Here is a 22,014-nt window from a genome sequence, read left to right on the forward strand (position 1 = left end):
AAATCTCCTTAAAATTTTGAAATGCATAAAACAATGCCTAGCATCTCCTTTTTGACAGTAGAATATTTTTTCTAGGTCTCATTCCAGGTACCAAAGGTGAAACAAATGATTTCAGCTTTTCCATTCCTATGTTGCTTTAGGATTCCTCCATATCCAATTTCATTAGCATCGGTTTCTACGATCTTAGGGATCTTTGGATGAGGGATATTGAGACATGGAAGGGTTTTTACCCTATACTTTATTCTACTCATTGTTTGAGTGAACTGATCATTCCACTTTAGATGACTTTTCTTTAGTCTTTTTTGGAGCAGTTGTCGATCTCTAACCAGGTCTTTGTAATAGTTTGCTATATAGTTAAGGCTACCTAAAAATCTTTGGAGTTGGGTTTTATCCTTAATTTCATTGGGAAATTTATCTGCAAATTCTACCACTCTCTGAATAGGGACTATTTTCCCTTTGGAGGTATTTCAGGTTCCTCCTCAAAGAGTAAGTCTACTGGGGCATGCGTAGGGTAATAAGGCTTTTTGCTTTTATATGAGAGCTTATTTAGCTCCATTGATGGTGCATCTGATTTTGTTTCTATCTCTTATTATTCGCTCAATAACTCAATGAGCTTATTTATCTCTTTGAGTTATTGTTAAATCAAATATATAAATGCATACAAACTACACAAAATAAATTAGAAAATTCATAAATAAACTATTAATATATGAAGAATAAAGTATAACAATAAAGGTTGAATTGAAACTAATACATCTAACATACAACCCACATTGAGCATTTTGGAAAATTTATCCTAACCATAATGTCAATTAACGGATTTGGATTTGAGTGTTGGAGTTATGGAGTATAAAAGCAGATGGAGTATAAAAAGAGAAAAAGTAGGTACCCTACCTTTCCCTACCTTTTTTTTTTATTTCAAATCAAACACAACAAAAGGGTTCTGTCATAATTAGGGGATGGCAATTTGTCTCCAGTACCTAGTCTCCCCAACCCCATGGACCCATGGAAATTGTCTTGTAAGGATGGGGATGGTATTATAGGGATCCCCAACCAGGGACAGAATGGGGAGTGTATATATAATATTATTTATATTATATATATTAGAATATATTTAAAAAATTATTTATATTTTAAGACTTTTTTATTAAATAATTATTATATTCAAAAAATATTTTTAATTAGAAAATTTTGGAAATTCGGATCCCTATGGAAAATCCGTGTCCATCAAGGATCGGGAATGAAGACCGATAGGGATTGGGGGTCGGGGATGAAGATTTGTTTCAGAATTGGGTTGGGTATGGGAACATAGTCTCCCTGTTGTGTAGCCTCGTGAAGCGAAAAAAAAAAAAAACAAATGAACTAGGCCAGGTTTGGACGCAAAAGTCAAAACCTAGCCCAAGCCCGAAAATTTACCGGCCGACCCGGTCCGGGCTGGAAATGATCGCTCCATTGGCCCATTCTCGCCTATCCGCTGATCCGCTCCCAGAAGGCCAGAATGCGAAGACGTTGCGGCTATCGTGGAACAAACAGAGCCGCGAAGGAAGGGTAGTGGCTACTCTCAACTCTACCCTCCGGTCGCTTATTCATTCGTTCAGCTTGATTAACCAAAACCAGGAAAACGAAAACAACATTGTACTGCTTTTTTTCCCCTCGAATGGCGCAGTTTGCATTGTCTGCTTCAGCAACACTGACGCCCTTCGAACGTGAGTTCTTGTTCTGGCTTGAAATTTCTTATATTCTTCTTGCCCAGAATTTATTTGATGTATCTTTGATGGGGTTTCCTTATTTCTCTGTAATCATGCTACTTTGAATTTGTCGAGGCATTATAAAGGATGTTGAAACACTGTAAATTGCCATTTATCTGTTTGAGAAGTAGTTTAATTCTTAATGGGCTTAAAATGGGTTCCTTGCTCTGAAAATATGGTTCTGTCAACGAATAAAAAGGAGTAGGAGGTCGAACATCTTTTCAATTTCTATTAACCAGGATGTTTTTGTTTAATCAATTGTTTAACAATTAGGATGTTTGTTAAGAAATATGTTCTTTGTATTGCATTCATAAAGTTGAAGCTGAACATCAATTGAGAAATGCTATCTGGACTTCATTCACGCGGAACAAACTTGCATTGTAAAGGGGATGAAAGATTGCAAATGATAAAAAGAAATAGATGAAAAATTTCTGCTCGAGAGTTTACTTGATGCATGTTAATGAACCATTCATGCATGCCATGGTCATACCAGTGGTACTGGAAGATCGTTGGGCACCAAGTTTTGTCTTACTGATCAGAAAGAGAAAGAAAAAAGAATTACCACTGATTGGAAAAGAAAGAAAAAAAAGCTTATATCTTGTTTATATCCCTAATAGGCAATTATAAACGTCTTTATTTAGATTAAACATTGTTTGTTGTATCATGATTCATGTCTCAATCTTGGTGTACTTACACACCTGGATATCTAAGCAAGGACAGTTCAATGTAAAAAAGTGGCACTGAGCTGCCAATTACATATAGTAGGTGTATTGTATTTTAAAAAAGGCCATTACCCAATGTTGGGCTCAGCTATCTGGGGTCTTGGGAGGGGCAGACTGGAAGTGGTCCTAACCTTTTATTTTTTGGACAAAGTGGCTGCTGTCAGATTCAAACCCATGTCCTCACGCTTGCTAGCGCGAGATTTTACCATTACACCAAGGAAAAGCCCCTATAGTAGGTGTATTGTATTAAAGCATAAAATGTAAAAAGATGTAAATAAAAGTGCTCAGACTTGCAAAGACAACTTTGGAGCTATGCAACATCCAAGGATGAGTCCCTTATACTATACAAGTAAATAATCAACTTGGAAAGGAGATACCTCGCAAAAGCTGATTCCTTGTGGTTACTCTTCTTAAATGCTGTCAACTGGTGAGTTAGTGGATCAAGGAACCTAGTGGAAAGAGGTATTCACTTTGGATACCAATGATCTTGTCTTTCAAATCTAAAGGCATGGCCTCAAAGACCGTTTTCACTTTCCTATCTCTCATCCTCTAATCACCATTTGATGATCTACTTCAATGCATATCTTCTATTAGCCCAAAGATGCAGATAACTGTTTCTGTGAAAGTACACTCCATTTTATATTGGTTCAGCTACCTTCGTAACTGATTCACAATAGATTTACAACTTGTCAATTTGGTAGCTAGATTAGTTAATCCCAGCAGTCTCTGAGTTGTTGGCTCAGGATACTGACATGGCCTCCTTCTCCTCCTAGAATACACTGACAACTTGCTGGCCTGGCCCTCTGGATCCCTAACAACACCCTTCTGTTTTCTCTTGGGTCTAGATTTTCCAGGGTCAATATGATCACTGTGTGCTTTTGGGGAGAAGATCTATTGATAGTCCACATTCTGATACATGATAATCAAATCTACTGTAACAATTTGAAGTCTATTAAGGAAGGAGGATATTGGTAGGTTAACTATTTCATCCCAATTCATGATGTAATTAACTAAACAAACATGAAAAAAACACAGAATCAGTTTTAGATGGAAGGCTAAGGGAAATTAGCCTTGCCCTTCTATGAAAGTGGTAATTGAGATTCCTCCAAGAGAAAACTGGGATTTATAGCATTTGATAATCTGCATTATATAGCGTTGCATCTGGGTTCAAATTTGGCATTGCAAAAAAGAGTATCCTTTCTTGCCTGTAGAAGTATAGGTTCATTTCTTGGAGGGGTAATATGATTTGCCTCTAGATTCTTTGAACTCCATTTCATCTTCTGTTTCATAGTTAAAGTATTCCAAAGGCTAAGGGCTTTGGCCCGCTTTTAGTTGAGGAAGATTAAAACAATGCTATTAGGTAATGCTATGCTTATCTTATGAGGGAAGTATTGGTTGGTAAATACTATGCTAACTGGACATGCAAAGGCATGCCTGGATATAATATTGGATGTGAAGTTTACACTACAAAATGAAGTATTTGACATGCTATGGCACCTGTGTACAGATATCCAGGTATCATAGTAAATTTTCAGTTCCTCTTAGATGGATTCTGAAGGAAGATGATACTGTACCTGACTTTTTGGCTTAAGATGTGGTATGGGTTAGAGATTGCAATGCGGTAACTTTATGTTGTTCTAAAGAGATACTTGGGGGAACTTAAAGTTTATTTTCCCTTTTTGTTTGTGATGCCTTTTTGCCTCTTAATGATTTATAATATCACTTATAATAAAAGGACACAAAAATTAGTTCTTTTGTTCACTTGTCAAATCGAAACCTATTTTTGGGATTTTGGTTCTTGTAGCAAACCTAGAGACCTTGGGATATCTGAACCCATGTCTTTAATTATGATCTGGAGGAATTCAATGATCCAAACAAACGAAAAAAAAGAAGAAGAAAAGAAAAGATCTGGAGGGGTTCTCGTGTACTATAGTATGTGACATTAGGGTGTAATATAATGAGCCTAGCAGGTCTTTCTAGCTAATGGGATCTTGAAAATCCTTTGCCAAATACTTATAATATGCTTAAAAAGAGAAAAAAAAGATAAAAAATTTCCTATCGTTTTGTCTTTTGTTTGGCTAATGGGGAACCAATAATCATTTATCAAAAAAAAAAATGGGGAACCAATAAATATCTATATCAGAGGAATGGAATTTTGTGATTTTTTTTGGACTGGCAGTATAATGTTCAAGGATGATCCTTCATCCTTCATCAAATTTAAAGCATTTTGACATGAATACTTACTTGCATTATTTAAATCTAAGTCAAGTGAGAAGGTATCTAGTGTGGGAACACCTTCTTCTACTGGGTTAAACTGGAAATTGGGCTTCAGAAGAGGCTTAAGGGAATGTGAATGTATATCTTTGATTCACCTTCTTGACTTTTTGGGGGAAGCCTTCCTGGACCCAGACCTTGAGGACTTGAGAATATGGTCAGCCTCACTAGGTGGCCTCTTTACCTGTTCCTCTTTTTTTCCAAGTCCTTACCTTTCCCACTTATCAAGGGGTGGACTTCCTTGTTAAAGAAATTTGGAGTAAACCTATTCCTTCAAGCTTTCTGCTGGGAATTTTTCCTCGGAAAGGTAAAGACCTGTGATATGCTACAAAGAAGAAGGCGTTTTTCTTGCCTTTCTCCTCATTGGTGCTTCACATGTAGGAGTAGTGGTGAGACCCTCTCCCATCTACCAATCTCATTTGCCTTTGTGCATAGAATTTGGGAGTTTTTCTGTGCTCTTTTTGGAGGGGGAGTTTTTCATGTGCCTTGGTGGACATCTTCAGTCCTCACTTTTTGTGACAGCCAAAGAAAAGAGGGAGAATACTCTGGAAAGCTACTAAGGTAGCAGTTAGTTGGGTTGTTTGGGAAGAAAGGAATAATAGAATATTCAATGGAAAAAGCAGAACCTCTGAGGAGGTGATAGACAACATCAAATTGAAGGTAGCACTACGGATCAAGACTTTGGATAGCTTCCAAATGTTCTCAGTCACTGATGTTCTTAGAGCCTGGACTGAGGTAGCACATTCTTCAAGAGAAAAAAGAAAAATAAGAATGGAGTGGAAATCCCGAGAAGACAACAAAGTAAAACTGAACTTTGATGGGAGCTCTTATGGTTTGGCAGGAATAGGAGTAATCAGAAATTTTGAGAGTAGAATATTGGTTCTATTTTCAGGGCCAATTGACATGGGTAACTCCCTAAAAGCAGAATTATTGGCATTGCTGCAAGGTCTTCGGTTAGCAAAGCAACTGGGTTTTAGACAGGTGGAGGTAGGAGGGGACTCAAAGGTAGTTATCTCATGGGCTAATTGCGGCAGAATATCCCTTGGACTCTCAAACATGTTTTAAGGGAAGTTGAAAGGATTGTGAAGGATATGAATGCAGAATTCAAGTGGGTAGAAGGAGTGCAAATTTGCTAGCTGACTCCCCTTCCAAACAAGGGGTATTCAAGGAACAACTATTTTGGGCTTCTATGTAACTTTGATTTTGATAATTGGGTGATGACTCTTTTTCCATCAAGTTGTACTAATCTTATTTATATTCCATATTAATAAAATTAATCTTATTGCTAGTTGTTATTTCAGTAGCTTCAGTAGTTCGAACCAGAAGAGAGTGAAGGAGAAAGAGCAGAAGAAGAAGAATCAGTCGAACTTGGTAGCCTAAACCCTACCAATCGAACATAATATGGATTAGGGGTTCTTAATTAAAGTACAATGACTAAATTGCCCCCACTTAAGTATGGGACGAGAAGTCTAATTAGAACTGCCACATCAACACATAACTTAAACTGAATGAAAAGACTAACCTATCCCTCATTCGGCTAACTCTAACACTCCCCCTCAAACTGGAGAATATATGTCATATAATCCTGGCTTGTTACATATATAGTTCACTCTCCCTGAGCTTAAACCTTTTGTAAACAAATCTGTCCACTGATCACCTGAGCCCACATGTTCCGTGCTTATCTCTCCAGTAAGGACTTTCTCTCTCACAAAGTGGCAATCAATCTTTATGTGCTTTGTTCTCTCATGGAAAACAGGATTAGATGAGATGTGAATTGCAGCTTGATTATCACAGTACAATCTCATAGGTCTGTCCATTGAGAATCCAATTTCTTGTAGGAGGTTTCTCAGCCATACTAATTCACATGTAGTGTGTGCCATGGCTCTATATTCGGCTTCAACACTATTCCTTGCCACAACAATCTGCTTCTTACTCTTCCATGTCACTAGATTTCCTCCAAGGAATGTACAATAAGCTGTAGTAGATCTTCTATCCGACACTGAGCCTGCCCAAGCTGCATCTATATACCCAACTACCTTAAGTCTTCCTCCTGGTTTGTACAATAACCCACGACCTGGAGCTCCCTTCAGGTACCTTACAATTCTAAGAACTGCATCCCAGTGAGGTATCCGAGGGTTCTGCATAAATTGGCTCACTACGCTGACAGCAAAGGAGATGTCTGGTCTTGTGATAGTCAGATAGTTCAGCTTCCCCACTAACCGTCTTTATCTTCCAGGATCATCAAATATTTCACCTGTATCATTACTCAACTTAGCATTTGGTTCCATGGGAGTTTCAACCGGTTTTGCACCTAACAGTCCTGTTTCATCCAGCAAATCAAGGACATATTTTCTTTGGCACAGATTTACACCTTGTTTTGATCTGGCAACTTCTATACCCAAGAAATACTTCAACTTCCCAAGGTCTTTTGTTTGAAAATGTTCTTGCAGGAAGGCCTTTAGTTTATCAATCCCCAATTTGTCACTACCAGTTATGACAATATCATCCACATAGACTACTAATAAAATCTTTCCGGCTTCTGAATCATAACTGAACATTGAGTGGTCAACCTGACATTGTTTCATTCCAAAATTCTTTACCACTTCACTAAACTTCCCAAACCAAGCACGAGGAGATTGTTTTGACCCATAAATTGCCTTTTTCAGTATACACACCTTACCATCCTCCCCTTGAGCAACAAACCCAGGTGGTTGCTCCATATATACCTCCTCCATGGGGTCACCATGAAGGAAGGAATTTTTAATGTCAAGTTGAAACAAGGGCCAACCATACATAATTGCTAGGGAAGTTAAGATTCGGACTGAGCCAATCTTTGCCACTGGAGAGAAGGTCTCCATATAGTCCACCCCATACAACTGAGAATAACCTTTAGCAACAAGTCGTGCCTTAAACGCTCCACACTGCCATCCGACAAGTATTTAACAGTATACACCCATTTACAACCCACAACAAGCTTACTTGGAGGAAGAGTAGTGAGCTCCCATGTGGGAGTATGCTAAAGAGCAGAGTTCCTCCTCCATTGCTTGATGCCACCCGAGTGAAGTAAGGGCCTTCTGGACATCCTTAGGTATAGAGATAGATGACAATAGAAAAACAAACTAGCAATGTGAAGCAGAAAGGTGAGAGACTGAAACAAAATTAGAAATGGGATGTAGGGTACAACTACATTTACCTTTCCGTAAAGAAATGGGAAGATCAAGCTCTGAAGGTTTTGGGACAGGAGCAATAACAGGATCTGCAGACAAGGTAGAAGCTGGAGGAGGTGCCTGTGTCTGTCGATGAGTATACACGTGCCGGATCAGTGGTCATTCAGTAGGAATCTGCACTGGAGGAGGTGAAGGTTCAGCCCCAACTGGAACAACCGGAACAGGATCATGGACTGGAAGAGGGAGAGAAAGCAAAGGTGGAGATAACGATACTTTAGGTCTCGAGAAGAATGGAATGGACTCAAAAAAAGTGACATCAGGACAGACATAGAACTTCCGAGTAATGGGATTGTAACACTTATACCCTTTCTAGGTCCGAGAGTAGCCAAGAAAGATACACTTAATAGAGCGTGCATCCAGTTTGTCTAACCCTGGACTCAGATTGTGAACAAAGCACACACAACCAATGACTCGGGGTGTTAATGGAAAGGGAGATAAGGTGGGGAACAAAATAGAAAAGGGAGACTGACCATGAAGGACGAAGGAGGGCATCCGATTAATAAGGAAATAAGCAGTAAGCACAACATCACTTCAAAATCGTTTAGGAACACTCATATGATGAAGAATAGACCAAGCAGTTTCAAGGAAATGGCGGTTCTTTCCTTCAACCACCCCATTTTGTTGAGGGGTGGATGCACATGAAATTTGATGAATGATGCCATGTTGTTCTAAATATTGTTGAAAAGAAGTGAGAAAGTATTCACGACCATTATCTGAATGAAGAACTCTGATTGGAACACCAAATTGCGTATGTATTTCAGCATGGAATTTTTGAAAAATGGAAACTAATTCACTCATTTCTTTCATTAAATAAATCCATGTCATCATTGAACAATCAATAAAAGTGACAAAATACTTGTAACCATTATAAGATTCTATTTTAATTGGACTCCAAACATATGAATGAACAAAAGCAAAACGACTCAACATACGACTATCAACTCTATGACTGAAGGAAACCCGATGGTGTTTCCCATATTGACACGGTTCACACTATAAAGACGACAAATGACTCAAAGACGGAACTGGTATCTTGAGTGCCTTGAGAGATGGACGTCCCAGCCGACAATGCCATTGTAGAAGAGTGAAGGAAGTCTGAAGTGCAACTGACGATCCACCATCGTTAAGATAATACAATCCACCGGCTTCATGCCCTCCACCATTCTTCTTCCCCGTCTTGAGATCCTGAAAAACACAAAATGAAGGGAAAAATGTAATAGAGCAATTAAGGGTCGTAGTTAATTTACTAACTGACATAAGATTGAATGGAAATTTAGGTACATATAGAACAGATGATAATGAAAGAGAAGTCGTGTCAACATTACCAACACCACAGATGGGAGAAGAGGAACCATTGGCAAGGGTAACAGTTTGAGTTGTGGAAGTTTCAGAGAGGGAAGAGAACACACCTAGAGTCCCGGTCATGTGATCAGAGGCTCCAGAGTCAATAATCCAGGGAGAGGGTTTGGATTCCAGACAAGCTATACCTGAGTGTGCATGGGTGGCTGTAGTATGTTGTGAAGTAGCCTGAAGGAACCTCTCATACTCATCGCACGGTACACTCATCACCTCCTTCCCGGAAACAGATGTAGATGTGGAAGGTGTGAGATCTGGCTGTTGGTTATCACTAACATCAACCCCACCTGCTATTGCATGTTTAGCCCATGTAGAAGGTGGGCCATGGAGATTATAACAGAAATTCACTGAATGTCCTTCCCTGCCACAGTGGGTACACTTCCTAGTAGAGTTACCTTTTCCTTTACCACGGCCTCCCCCTGAGTCACGACCACCACCACGGCCAAATATGAAACCACCACGACTTCCTCAAGATGCATGTCCTCCCCCTCTAGTACTACGCCCACTTCCTCTGGCTACCACAAATATTGATCTGCCAGATGGTGTGGTACACTTTGTAGAACCCAAAGAAATCCTACGAAGCCTTGCAAATACTTCCTCAAGAGTAGAAATAGTAGAGCCTCCCAAGATTTGGGCTCTAACTGGTTCGTACTCTGATTTCAGCCCCACTAAGAACCTAGTGACATCTAGTTGCTCCCTCTGTTGTTGCTGAACCTTAACATTTGGAGTTAGGGGATGATAGACATTGAGTTCATTTCTGAGGTTTTTCAAATTGGAATAGTACTCTTCTAAGGTTTTATTCCCTTGCTGCAGATCAAAATACTCCTGATAGAGCTGATATACCCTCGTAATATTATCCTGCCCAGAATAAAGCTTCTTGGCATGTTCCCATATGTCTTTAGCTGTATCTAAAAACATAAAGTTGGCACCTATTTTGGGTTCCATATTATTCCATATCCATGTCATGATTTGGGCATCTTCCTGTTCCCAGTCATCAAACCTTGGAGAGTCAGTTGATGGTTTATCTTCCTTCACATGTTTCACTTTCCTCTTTGCCTTGAGAAAAAACTTCTACTGGCTTGGCCCATGGCACATAATTCTCACCATTAAGTTTAATTGAAGTCATCTGCACACCCAGATAGTCAGAGGAATCATCACACCAGGTTTCTGATCACTACAACCATCTCTTGTTGCTGCCATGATGCCCTCCCAATGCTACTTCTGATGCTGAATCCCCAGTCACCAACCGAGTACTGCTGTCAGGAGCTTGATGTTTCGGGCACTACAGCAGTCTCCAAACACAGATAATAGGTTCACAACCAGTCACAATCAATCACCACTATGTAAACTACCATTCAGATTAAGAGCTTGATGTTTCAGACAGGTTCGACTACCATTTCAGATTAAAGAAAAAAGGTAAACTAGCATTCAGACAGCAACAACAAGTCAGAAAATTGATGTAAACAATTTGGCCACTCCTTCCAGCACAAAAATACAGACTTTTGTTCTTGTTCACACCACTACTGATTACACAGAACCATAAATCACAATGACAGTAACTCAGCAACTCAACTAACCACACACGAGCCCTCTTGAAACTGCTCAATAGAGGATGAACATCACAAACACCACCACACGACCATAGCTGTTACACATGGTGACAGCAATATGGAACTGATAGCCTAGCACTGCCGCACCTTCCTAACCACTTGAAATAGGGACTGCGGCAGTCCTAAAAAAATAAAACTTGCTGCAGTAACTAAACTTGCCGCAGCCTTCTTCTCCTTCGTTTAGCACGCTGATACCATGTTATTTCAGTAGCTTCAGCAGTTCAAACCAGAAGAGAGTGAAGGAGAAAGAGCAGAAGAATTAGAAGAAGAAGAAGAGTCAGTCGAACTTGGTAGCCTAAACCCTACCAGTCGACCATAATATGGATTAAGGGTTCTTAATTAAAGTACAATGACTAAACTGCCCCCACTTAAGTATGGGACAGAAAGTCTAATTAGAACTGCCACATAAGCACATAACTTAAACTGAGTGAAAGACTAATCTACCCCTCATTCGGCTAACTCTAACACTATTAAACAAAAGGAGTTTTCCTTCTTTGGCTGCATATGATAACTCTAATAAAAAATCTTTCCTAACTGGATGATGTGGGATCTAAAGGAGTTTATGTTCAAAGTTATTTGTGAATTTAGGCCTTCAGTTGAAGCAGAGGAGATAACTTTCTCAGGTCTGTTGGAATTTGTAAAATTTCAGGGGCCAAAGCTTGTTCCTTTGGCTTGTCTCTGACCCAGCTAGGGATCTTTTAGTAATGTTGAACTGCTGCTTTAAAATTTAGATACGTTTCTCTTATGTACCTTACCCACAATGTAAATTATAACGATGTTGGATTTGGATTTAGTCTGATGTTGGATAAACTGAAGACAAGGTTATTACTTTGAAGTTACATCATTTTGAAACATTAGCTTTTTAGTTATTCCAGGAGGGGCAAAATATTGGAGCAAACTATTTGCTGGTTCTTCAAGAAGATATGCAGGCAATACAATTCCATTCACAAGATCCCCAAGGAAAGGACTCAGCTTTATTGCATTGGGCACAACAATGAGAAATGGGGACATTATGCAGACGATTGAAGGAGAAGCAGTACTGCCAACATATGCATGGCCTGATAAGCAGGTTGGACTCCTTATATTAGTATTTATCTTTCTTGTATTGGAGCATTTGTGTCATTATTGTTGAAATCTTCACAATGCCCAATTATTTGCATTACAAAAGTACATATCCAGGTTCAACTTTTTGAATCTTTGTATGAGAAAATTTATTCTACTTCCAGTGAAGGGAACAACATTTGTACAGTGTTGTCTCTTTATGATAAGTGAACCACTTTTTTAGGTGGTTAGTGGTCTATGTTTTTACTAGTACATCTTTTTTTTTTTTTTTAAATTTTTTGTAACCAAACTTTTTGCATTGAAGAGATTTTTCCACACCATATAAGAGGTTTCATTTGAAGGAGGGGGAATTTGAAGTATGTTTTGGATGGATTGGTTGATCTTTATCTCATTTTTGATTGTTTTGATATTTATTGTGTTCTCATCTCGTAACGAGATTATGGGAAGGTCTTGGGAAATGGGCTCACAAAACAATGGACTTTCCTTCAAGAGCTTTCTTGTAAATGGTACTCTGGAAGGATGGCATACAAGGGATGGTCTCATTACATAAAAGGTGATTATTTCGTTTTTTATTGTCTCACACAAGCTTCCCAGTCAACCCAGACTTGTTTCTTTGTAGCTTTTAGGTTGTCTGGTCTGTAGATAATTTTGATCCATGGCAGGACTGAGTTGGTATAAGCAATCTGAGTCTACCTGAACCAACATGATGTCATGCTTCCTTTTCTTGAGGTTCTTTGTTACATAAAAGGTGATTATTTCTTTTTGTATTGTCTCACACAAGCTTCCCAGTCAACCCAGACTTGTTTCTTTGTAGCTTTTAGGTTGTCTGGTCTGTAGATAATTTTGATCCATGGCAGGACTGAGTTGGTATAAGCAATCTGAGTCTACCTGAACCAACATGATGTCATGCTTTCTTCACATCTATGTTTTTTTTTTTTTTTGATCAATAACACTTTCATTAAATCATCAATAGAAGATTTACAAGAGGAAGACAAACACACTTATCTTCCAAGAGCAACAAAGAACCTCAAGAAAAGGAAAAAAAGAAAAAAAAAAACACACTTAAGTTACAACTTATCCCAAAACAGTGAATCCCTTTCTGCCCCTTGTTTAGCTAAACCGTCAGCTAAGGAATTAGCCGATCTTCTAACCCAACATGTCTTAACTTCCATCTCCCGCACCAACCACTTGAATTTTCTCCTCTCATTATTGTACTTCCATAAACCATTGTGATCTTTACTCAGCCACCCTATCACCACCTCTGAATCCCCCAATTATGAGCTTCCTGATGTTCAACTCCTTAGCTTTCCGGACTCCTTCCATAACTGCAAAGATCTCAGCTCTAAGGGAGTCACCCACCCCATTTGGGCCTGAGAACATGGCAGAAATGACCCCATTTTCATCCCTAAAAACACCCCCAATCCCCGATTGTCCCGGATTTCCCCTACTACACCCATCAAAGTTTAATTTCAAGAATCCACCAGGTGGCGGGGTCCAAGCCACACTCATTACTGACTTGGTCTGTGTGCAATTTGCAATTTCACCCCACTTCCTCAACATGTCATCCACAGTGTAACCTGTGAATAGTGCTAAAGATTTCAGCCACTGTACCGCCCTAATATGTATGATAGCCCTCAGATCTGCTGCTCCTCTTTGAGCTTCTGAGAATATCCTGGAGTTTCTTTCCTCCCAAAGTGTCCAACATACTGTAGCCCTTAGTCCTCTCCACATTGTCCTTCCCCTTTTTATCCGTCACCTGGAAAAAGAAGGGGAAAAAAGGCCCTGCAAGTCTGATGGCGGATTCCAGCTACATCCAAATAGGGAGAAAGCCCAATCCCAAATTGACCTTGCAAAATGGCAAGACACCAGTAGGTGAAAACCAGTCTCTCCATCCGCTTTACAAAGAACACACCACTGAGGTGACAAGCAAGTATTGGGTCTCTTCTTTTGGAGTAGATCACCAGTGTTGATTCTTTCCAGATAGGCTTCCCAACAAAAACTACCAACCCTAGGAGGTATTTCTCTGCACCAAACCTCACCAACAGGGAAAGGGGGGAAGGTAAGACTGGTGGACTGACTTAAGACTTTGAAGACCGAAGCACAAGAAAAGATGCCATTGGGGGTAGGTGTCCAAATTCTAGAATCTGCCCTAGTGGGGTCTAAGACAACGTTATCAAGAAGTGCAATAAGGCTCGAAATACTGTTGAAGTTTGAGTCCCTCAAATCCCTTTTTAGACCCAAGTTCCACCCAATCCTAGAAGTGGAAGAGGACGGGGTGGTGAAAGACGAGATTGGCTCATTTTTCAATTCAGAAAGAGCATACAAAGAAGGAAACTGATCCTTTAGAGGGGCACTCCCCACCCAAGTTTGTTCCCAAAATTTTATGGAGTTACCGGAATTCAATTCATACCTGATATTAGGGGAGAAGACTGGTAGCAGGTCATGAATGGCTTTCTAAGGAGAATTGCTTGTGGTCCTAGCTCTGATTCCAGCGTCCCATCCATTGTGCTCCAGTCCATGTATACTTGCCACTATCCTAGACCATAGCTTCTCCTTCTCCATAGGGAACTTCCACAACCACTTTCCCAACAGAGTCATATTCCTTTTCCTAATACTCCCAAGCCCCAAACCACTACAATTCTTACTCCTACACACTATCTCCCAGCTAACTCTATGATCCCTCTTCTCCTCTCCCGGCTCCCAGCCCCAACCACTTTCCCACAAGTCTTCACATCTATGTTAGTCTTGGTCTAACCTGAATGGACATGATTCCTACCTCTTTATATTTATTTTAGCCTATTAATCTAGGGAAAATGTTGCTCCTTGGTCAAGTTGTATTCTAGTTGTTTTTTTTCCAAACTTCTTTCTTATTTTCTATTTTTTTTTCATGTAAATTGAAAATACGAGATTTAGTGGTCTTTTTTTTTTGTTAAAGTGGAGGTATATTTTGCTTACAGAAACCACGAGTTTGCATACTAGGAGGAGGATTTGGAGGCTTATATACAGCTTTAAGATTAGAATCTCTTGTGTGGCCTAATGATAAGAAACCTCAGGTAAGCTTTGAATCAGTGCCATTAATTTGAGTTTTTAAATTTCAACATGGCTGATTCTTTTTTCTGCCATGAAATAAGTACTAATCCATTATACACTGATAAACTATTGTAAAACTTTTCTTTCAATGTTGTTATAATATATATTTTTTTTCCAGTCTTTGCAGTGCCTTTGCAAAGTATCAATTCTCAAGTTTGAAAATTGAACAAATAACAAACCATATAATATTATAGGCTATATTACCTGGATACAGCAAGTACACATTTGGGTATGGTATTGGATACGATGTTTACACTAAAAATTGAAGTATCTGATGTGATACAGCACCATTGGTCTGGTGTCTGAGTATCATAGATTACAGATGAACCATGTAAACTCATAGAACAATCACACCATGATTCCAAATCTTCAACTGCTATGTTCTAATGCTGAAAGTTTTAAGTAGTGCTGGTGAATCAATCTTGTCCACTAGATACTTTGTAGTGGATTTTGTACTATGTTAGATTGATAAACCATACTCAGTTTACTATTCTTTGAAGTAGTGCCTCACTGAGTTCTATAAATCTCTATCAGAGTGCCTCTGACTTAATAGTTCCAGAAAAGTCGGGGCTATTTTAAATATGGTTCTAAATCTTCAATTGCTGTGTCATGAGTATAAAGATTTTGAACAATGCTGGTCAGAAAAATTTGTCCACTGGATATTTTATAGTGGGTTTTACTATCTCAAATTTACAAACCACACTTGGTTTATTATAGCTTTAGATTTTGGAGGATCTAGATTACAAACCAGATCTTATAAAAGTGAATGGTAATATTTTGAGAGAATATTGTGATACAAAGTTCATCAAGATTGGATATTTGATACCAGTCAAGTTATATTTAATTGACTATAATTTTTTTATATGTGAGTCAAAGCATATTTATTAACATATCAAATGAAAATACATGAATTGTACAAGCTCTTATGTATGGGAGGGAATCCAATCTGAATTACATGTAATCTCTAGTCTAATTGGCAGAGTATGGACTGTATTTAGGGAACTACAGTTTGAATTAAAACTAATTTGAACTATTGGATATTGTTAACTTGTTACTATGGGTACTGTTACATTAAGGGCCATCATCCAATGTTGTTCCCAGCTATTTGGGACCTTGGGAGGGGTAAACTGGATACAGACCTAGCCTTTGTTGTTGTTGTTGTCGCCTTTTTTTGGGCACAAAGTGGCTGCTCTCAGACTCAAATTTGGGTCCTTACACTTGTCGCCCAAGGTTTTACCATTACACCAAACAATGGTCCCATAGGTACTGATACATGAAGATATGATAAATGGCTCTTTTCTTTCTATTTGTGTATTGGGTATGCTTTGTTGGTCTACCAGATTGATTCCTATATATATTTATCAGAAAAACAAAAAGATTGATTCCTAGATATATTGACAGCTCTATCTGGTTGATGGAACTGATTTTGTTTTCTTCTATTATATCTCTCAGCAAAGCATTATTGGCTAATTGCCTTTTAAGATTCAGAAAGGAAAGAGAGTCTCTTTGAAGAAGGGCGGTGGTTGGTAAGTACAGAGTAACAAGTTTGAACAGGGTACAAGAGAATTTGGTTCATATGGTGTTTCTCTATGAAAAGGGATTATGGCGTTTTATTCTGAATTCTCAAGATCTAGGATAGCTTGTGGTGGGGAATGGTAGTAGAGTGGGGTTTTGGGAAGATGAATGGTGTGGAGAAAGAAGATTTTGCTAGATTTGTCCAATATTATATAGGGTGAGTTCTACAAAACATTATAGTCAGATGATGCTTTGAAAAGAGGTAAGCAGATTGTGTGGTGTTCAACATTTAGATGCCCATTATTAGTTAGGAAATTGTAAGAATGTAAATTGTTGTTTGCTGAATTGGAAAATATGAAGGTTGATTGCAACAAGGCAGATGCAAGATGGTGGAAATAATGTTTTGATGCGAAGCTCACAACCAAAATTTTCTATGATGCTTTAATCAGGAATCATCTGGATATATCTGATGTGAAGGAGGGAATGGGGGAATCCCTCCTAGGGTAGGTGGGAAGTGTTTGCATGGCTATTATCTTTGGATGGTCTCCTTTCTTTAGATCACCTAAAATGAAGGGGTTTTCAGTTGCCTAACATGTGTGTTATGTGCAAAGAGCCAGAAGATGTGTGTCATTTATTCATTCATGGACTGATCTCTATGCATTCTGAATTTAGAGAAGTGAATTGGCAAGATTTGGGATTCAACTTGTGGTTGATTTTGGGTCTTGCAATGGAATGTTTCTGGGGTTTTGTTGTATCCATTGATTGTTTGATTCTCTTCTTGTTTGGTGAAAGCTCTTCACCTGATCCTCTCTATTTTCTTTTTCTTATAATGAATTCATGCTTATTATAAAAAAATGTTAAATTTATGGAGATTTGCCTTCAATTTTTGCATGTCATACAAGAAATGGCTAATTTGGTCAGAATAATGGATCCTGGAGTTGGGATATTGTGAAGTAAATAATATGCTTAGAGAAAAAAAGAGAAAGAAAATATTTTTATTGCAGGTTAGTCTCCCTTCACCAATTAAAGGTATTTAAGTAACATGAACTTTTTCATAATTTTCTACCTATTGGCCATGGTCACTCCACATGAACAGAACTAATTGCACCTTTGTAAGGATTGAGACTGGCTGAATGCCTTGATTACATGAATTTAGCTGCGGAAGGGCTCTCATGTTATTGTACACCTGTTCAAAGATAACGAGTATGGGCTCTTGAAATATGGATATGCCATGAGGGAGATGAAACAATTTACCATAAGTCTATAACATTGAGGACAACCTGCTGAGATCAGCCAAGAGCATGGTTGATGCCATTGCAAGACAAGGAACAAGCAGGAATCAGCTGTTTTGACGTTTGATTGCCCAAGGAGGGAGCTTATAAATAGTAGTGCTAATGGATGTATAGCAGATGCTAGCTTAAACCTGTGGTGTTTTTGACACACTAAAGTTGCATATCATTCTTTGACATAATTCTCAATAAAAGTTTTGAGTGTTACTAGTAGGAACTGCCTACCATGGTAGCCTCTTCAAGGATGTCTCACCTCCTGAGAGGAGAGAAAATAGAGGAAGAAGAAAGGTTTCTATTCATCACTTTATTACAGAATCAGGAGCCTTTTTATATTGGATCAGGTGGCTCATCATGAGAATCAGATATTCCCATGTGTAGATGTAACTAACTCTGGGATCGGATCTGCTGTTGGGGCTACTGGTCCCCTCTGTTTTCTAATGAGCTGCTGGGCGATGGGTGGCTTTGAACCTGGACTGTTGTGGGCTCTTGGGCCTGGGCCTGAAGTGGTCGCAACAACTCCCCCCCCTTAAGATTGACCTTGCCCTCAAGGTCCAAGTTAGGGAACCTGTCTTGTAGCTGCAGGTACAGCTCCCATGTAGCATCTTCTAGTGACAGACTGACCCATTCAACCTTTGCTTCTGGGATCACTTGATGTCCTTGGCGTACCCACCTGAAATCAACAATGCGGGTGGGCTCAGTTTCCATATCCCCTTCTTTTGTGAAACTGGGAAGGGTGGCGACAACATTGGTGAGGGGCCTAAGGCCTTCTTGAGGAGGGAAACATGGAACATTGGGTGTAGCTTGGTGGTGGCAGGGAGCTTGAGGCGATAGGCTATAGACCCAACCCTCTCCAGTATCGAGAAGGGACCATAAAATCTGGGAGCAAGTTTATGCCAACTTGACGGGCCACTGAGACTTGCTATAGGGCTGCAGCTTTAGATAGACAAACTCGCCTATCTGAAACTCTACATGTCGGTGATGAGTGTTAGACAATTATGCCCTTAGCTCCAATCAGATTGATGTATTTTTTGACATTTATTGTAAATGAATAAAGTACATAATTGATTCATGTCATTGTGGTATGTTTCTGTGTAATACCCTTAAATTGGACACTTATGAGACTCGTGTTAGTTTAGAATTTTTATAGCCGTTGGATAGATCCGGGGAGATTTATCCTGCCAAGGCTGACACTGATGTGCCACCAAGTTGGTTGGGGTGGCTTGTCTCAGCTGCCAGGGTGATACCTGAGTGCATGCAGTGTGGGTTTTCTTGAAACCCTGAACCGGACCGAAATTCCAGTATTGCCCTGGACCTTAGAGATATATGGGCAAAATTGGAATGTTACACCTGACCCCTAGACTCGATTATGGTATTGCACTAGGTGTTGGATTGGGTTGTCTTTGATATGCCAATCAATGAGATCCTTAGAGGGAGTCAAAACCTGGGTATGTTAGGACAATCCGAGAATTCATCTGAGTGGGTGATCATAGTGACAGGATCAGCTCCTTGTCAGACAAAGTGAATGATCGGGGATGCACTCTCTTTGATAGAAACCTAAACTGTCGGCAATTGATTTCAAACGTTGAAATTTGTTTTGCAAAATATATTTATAAAGAGATACACACATATATATATATTATGGTTTCAAAATGTTTGCAAAAGGTTTTAATTCCCGAGATCCATGTGAGCAGAGAGTGTAGCACTGTTCCTTGCAGCCGAGGGAGAGGTCCTCTTTTGTCGGGCAGTATTTGATCATTATGGCTGAGAGGTTAAGTGTAAGACCATTGAGGGTAATACCTGATGGGCTAATCTTGCATTTGCCCATAGTCCTTGGGTTTTCATAAGGTGGCTGGACCCAATGACCAATTAGTGTAAATGTTAGGCCCATTAAGAGCCCATGGTGATGGACTCAGGGGTTCATTGTCTCCTACAGTGAATTCGGCCAGGCCTTGTAACAAAGGCTAGGCTGAACCCATGTGGCTGATGTGTAGATTGATGCAAGGGTCCCACGCCATACAAAGAGAGCCAACTGGGCAGCAGGTTAAAGGCGTAAGTGAGCACATAGGCTTAATGGGCCTAAAGCCCAATTCGAACTGGGCTTAAGTCAGTTAATTAAAAGGGGCTAGATTTGATTAGGATTAGTTGAAGGATAAGATAAGTCTTATCCATTTAAGAGTCCAGATCTAAATATCAGATTTGGATCAAGAAACTCTCTCCTAATTAGATTAGGAGGCTGATCCAAAGGAGACTATAAATAGGGGGCGAATTCCTCAGTTTTACATACAGCAATCTGCAGATTTCTCTCCTTGTTCTTGCTATCTCTACCTAGTTCGATCTCCACTTATCAAGATGTTGTGGTCACACCATCTGGCAGCGTACTGCGGCGCAGTCATAGGCAGCAGCACGCACAACAGGCCGCACAGCAGCACGCACCGGCTGGCAGCGCTGCATAGCAGCACGCACCGCCGATAGCATGCAGCATGCACCGCCAGGCAGCAGTGCGCACCGCACGGCAGCACGCACCGCGCACACGGCCGGCACCGCACGGCAACAGCACCATGGCGTGCAGCACGCACCGCCAGGCAGCAACGCGCACTGCACACTGCACGGCAGCACGCACCGCGCACACGCCGGCACCGCACGACAGTGGCACCATGAGGTGCGCACGCACTGCGCGGCAGCAGCACTACGCGCACGCACTGTGCGGCAGCGGCACCATGAGCCGCGCGCACGCACCCAGCAGCAGCAGCAGAGCGGGGCCCACACGACAGCTCATAGGGGTGGGCCCACCCTTATCTGGACACGTCAAGCCAACTCGCCGCCAGCTTACCTTATCCTTATCTTATCCCTTATCCCTCATCTTATCTTATCCCTATCTTTATCTTATCTTAAGTAAGAGTGAGTTACCATTAGGAGTAGGTAATTAGGAGTTTGAGTTCAAGTTGGAGTTTGAGTTTAATTAGGAATTTTCCTTCTGTAATCTCCTATTTAAGGAGCTACGAATTGAAATAAAACATTCAGTTTTCGCAGTCAAGAAAAGAGTGAGGAGAGTTCGGGTGGTCTCTTGGACAAATCACCCATTCAGTTTCCGCAATAGGGTCTGCACGCAAGGGAAGGCGAAGGGAAAGTAGGGCTTTCGCTCCGTGGACCGACCCGTGACGGGATCCTACGCACGGGCCCATAACACAAGAAGAGTTCTTGATATTGTTTATTGGTTGAAGAAACAATCTGAAGTCGTGCTCACCAGCCCTTTACTCCATTCTTGCTGAAGAATTCGGTTCTTGCTGAAGAGCCATCCTGTTGATCCTGCTTCACTATGCATTATGTCATCTTTAGTGGAAGCGGGTTTTGGTTTTTTCCTTGGGCGTGAACACCTTCATTGGGAGTTACTGTTACTTCGTATCAGGTATATCCCTCTCCTCCCTTTGGTTTTAGATCTGGTCCGGTTTTGTTTCAAGAATGACCATTGAAAATGCAGTTTTCTAAAATAGGGAATGTGATTCCCAGACGGGAGAGAGAGAAATTTTGAAATTTCGCCCAACCTTCCTGTAGGGTTCGGCCATCCATATGATGGATCTTTCATCCCTTCAATGAGTACCATAATGGGCCTTAGATAAATTGGCCTTGAGAATTTTCAGGACCTCATCTCAGGCTATTAGTGTGGCTTCTACTTAAGCAGCTTTAGTGGTTCCCAATTCATAGGGAGTATGGGGGGCGGGCCACATCCATAGAATGCCTTGAATGGTGTCATGCCAACAGCTGAGTGATAGGTCGTATTGTACCAGTACTTGGCCCACGGGAGCCAGTGAGTCCACTGCTTGGGCTTCTCCCTTGCAAAGCAACATAGATAAGATTCCATGCATCTATTGAGAACCTCTGTCTGCCCGTCAGTTTGTAGGTGATAGCTGGTGGAATGGAACATCTTGGTACCCTACAGCTGGAAATATTCTTCCAAAAGTGGTTGAGGAAGGAGGGGTCCATTGCTCCAGTTGAAAACAGTCGTCTTGAAGTATAGGACTGCTTGAGATTAGATGCAAAACCTGAAAAATGAACAAGAGAAGATTAAGAAGTTGAGAGAGAGAGAGAGCTGGCAGCAATGAGAGTTAGAGAGTGAGAGGTTT

The 22,014-nt window shown here is 40.3% G+C and overlaps 1 protein-coding gene across 3 annotated transcripts in view; it reads left to right on the plus strand.

The window, feature by feature from the left end:
* Positions 1 to 1,473: 1,473 nt before the first annotated feature.
* The window catches only part of NDC1 (NAD(P)H dehydrogenase C1), a 58,674-nt gene continuing 38,133 nt past the window's right edge, over positions 1,474 to 22,014 (plus strand). Inside the window, exons 1-3 of one of the 3 annotated variants that reach the window (XM_010245183.3) lie at positions 1,474 to 1,706; positions 11,813 to 12,006; positions 14,957 to 15,052. In XM_010245183.3, coding sequence (XP_010243485.1) covers positions 1,658 to 1,706; positions 11,813 to 12,006; positions 14,957 to 15,052 — 339 coding nt within the window. In that variant the 5' untranslated portion in view covers positions 1,474 to 1,657. Of the gene's footprint in view, positions 1,707 to 11,803; positions 12,007 to 14,956; positions 15,053 to 22,014 lie in introns of all 3 variants that reach the window. The other 2 variants (XM_010245182.3, XM_088888550.1) reach the window with 2 other exon arrangements.

Source organism: Nelumbo nucifera, chromosome 5 (genome assembly GCF_055504915.1).
Source record: "Nelumbo nucifera cultivar China Antique chromosome 5, China Antique-T2T, whole genome shotgun sequence".
NCBI lineage: Eukaryota > Viridiplantae > Streptophyta > Magnoliopsida > Proteales > Nelumbonaceae > Nelumbo > Nelumbo nucifera.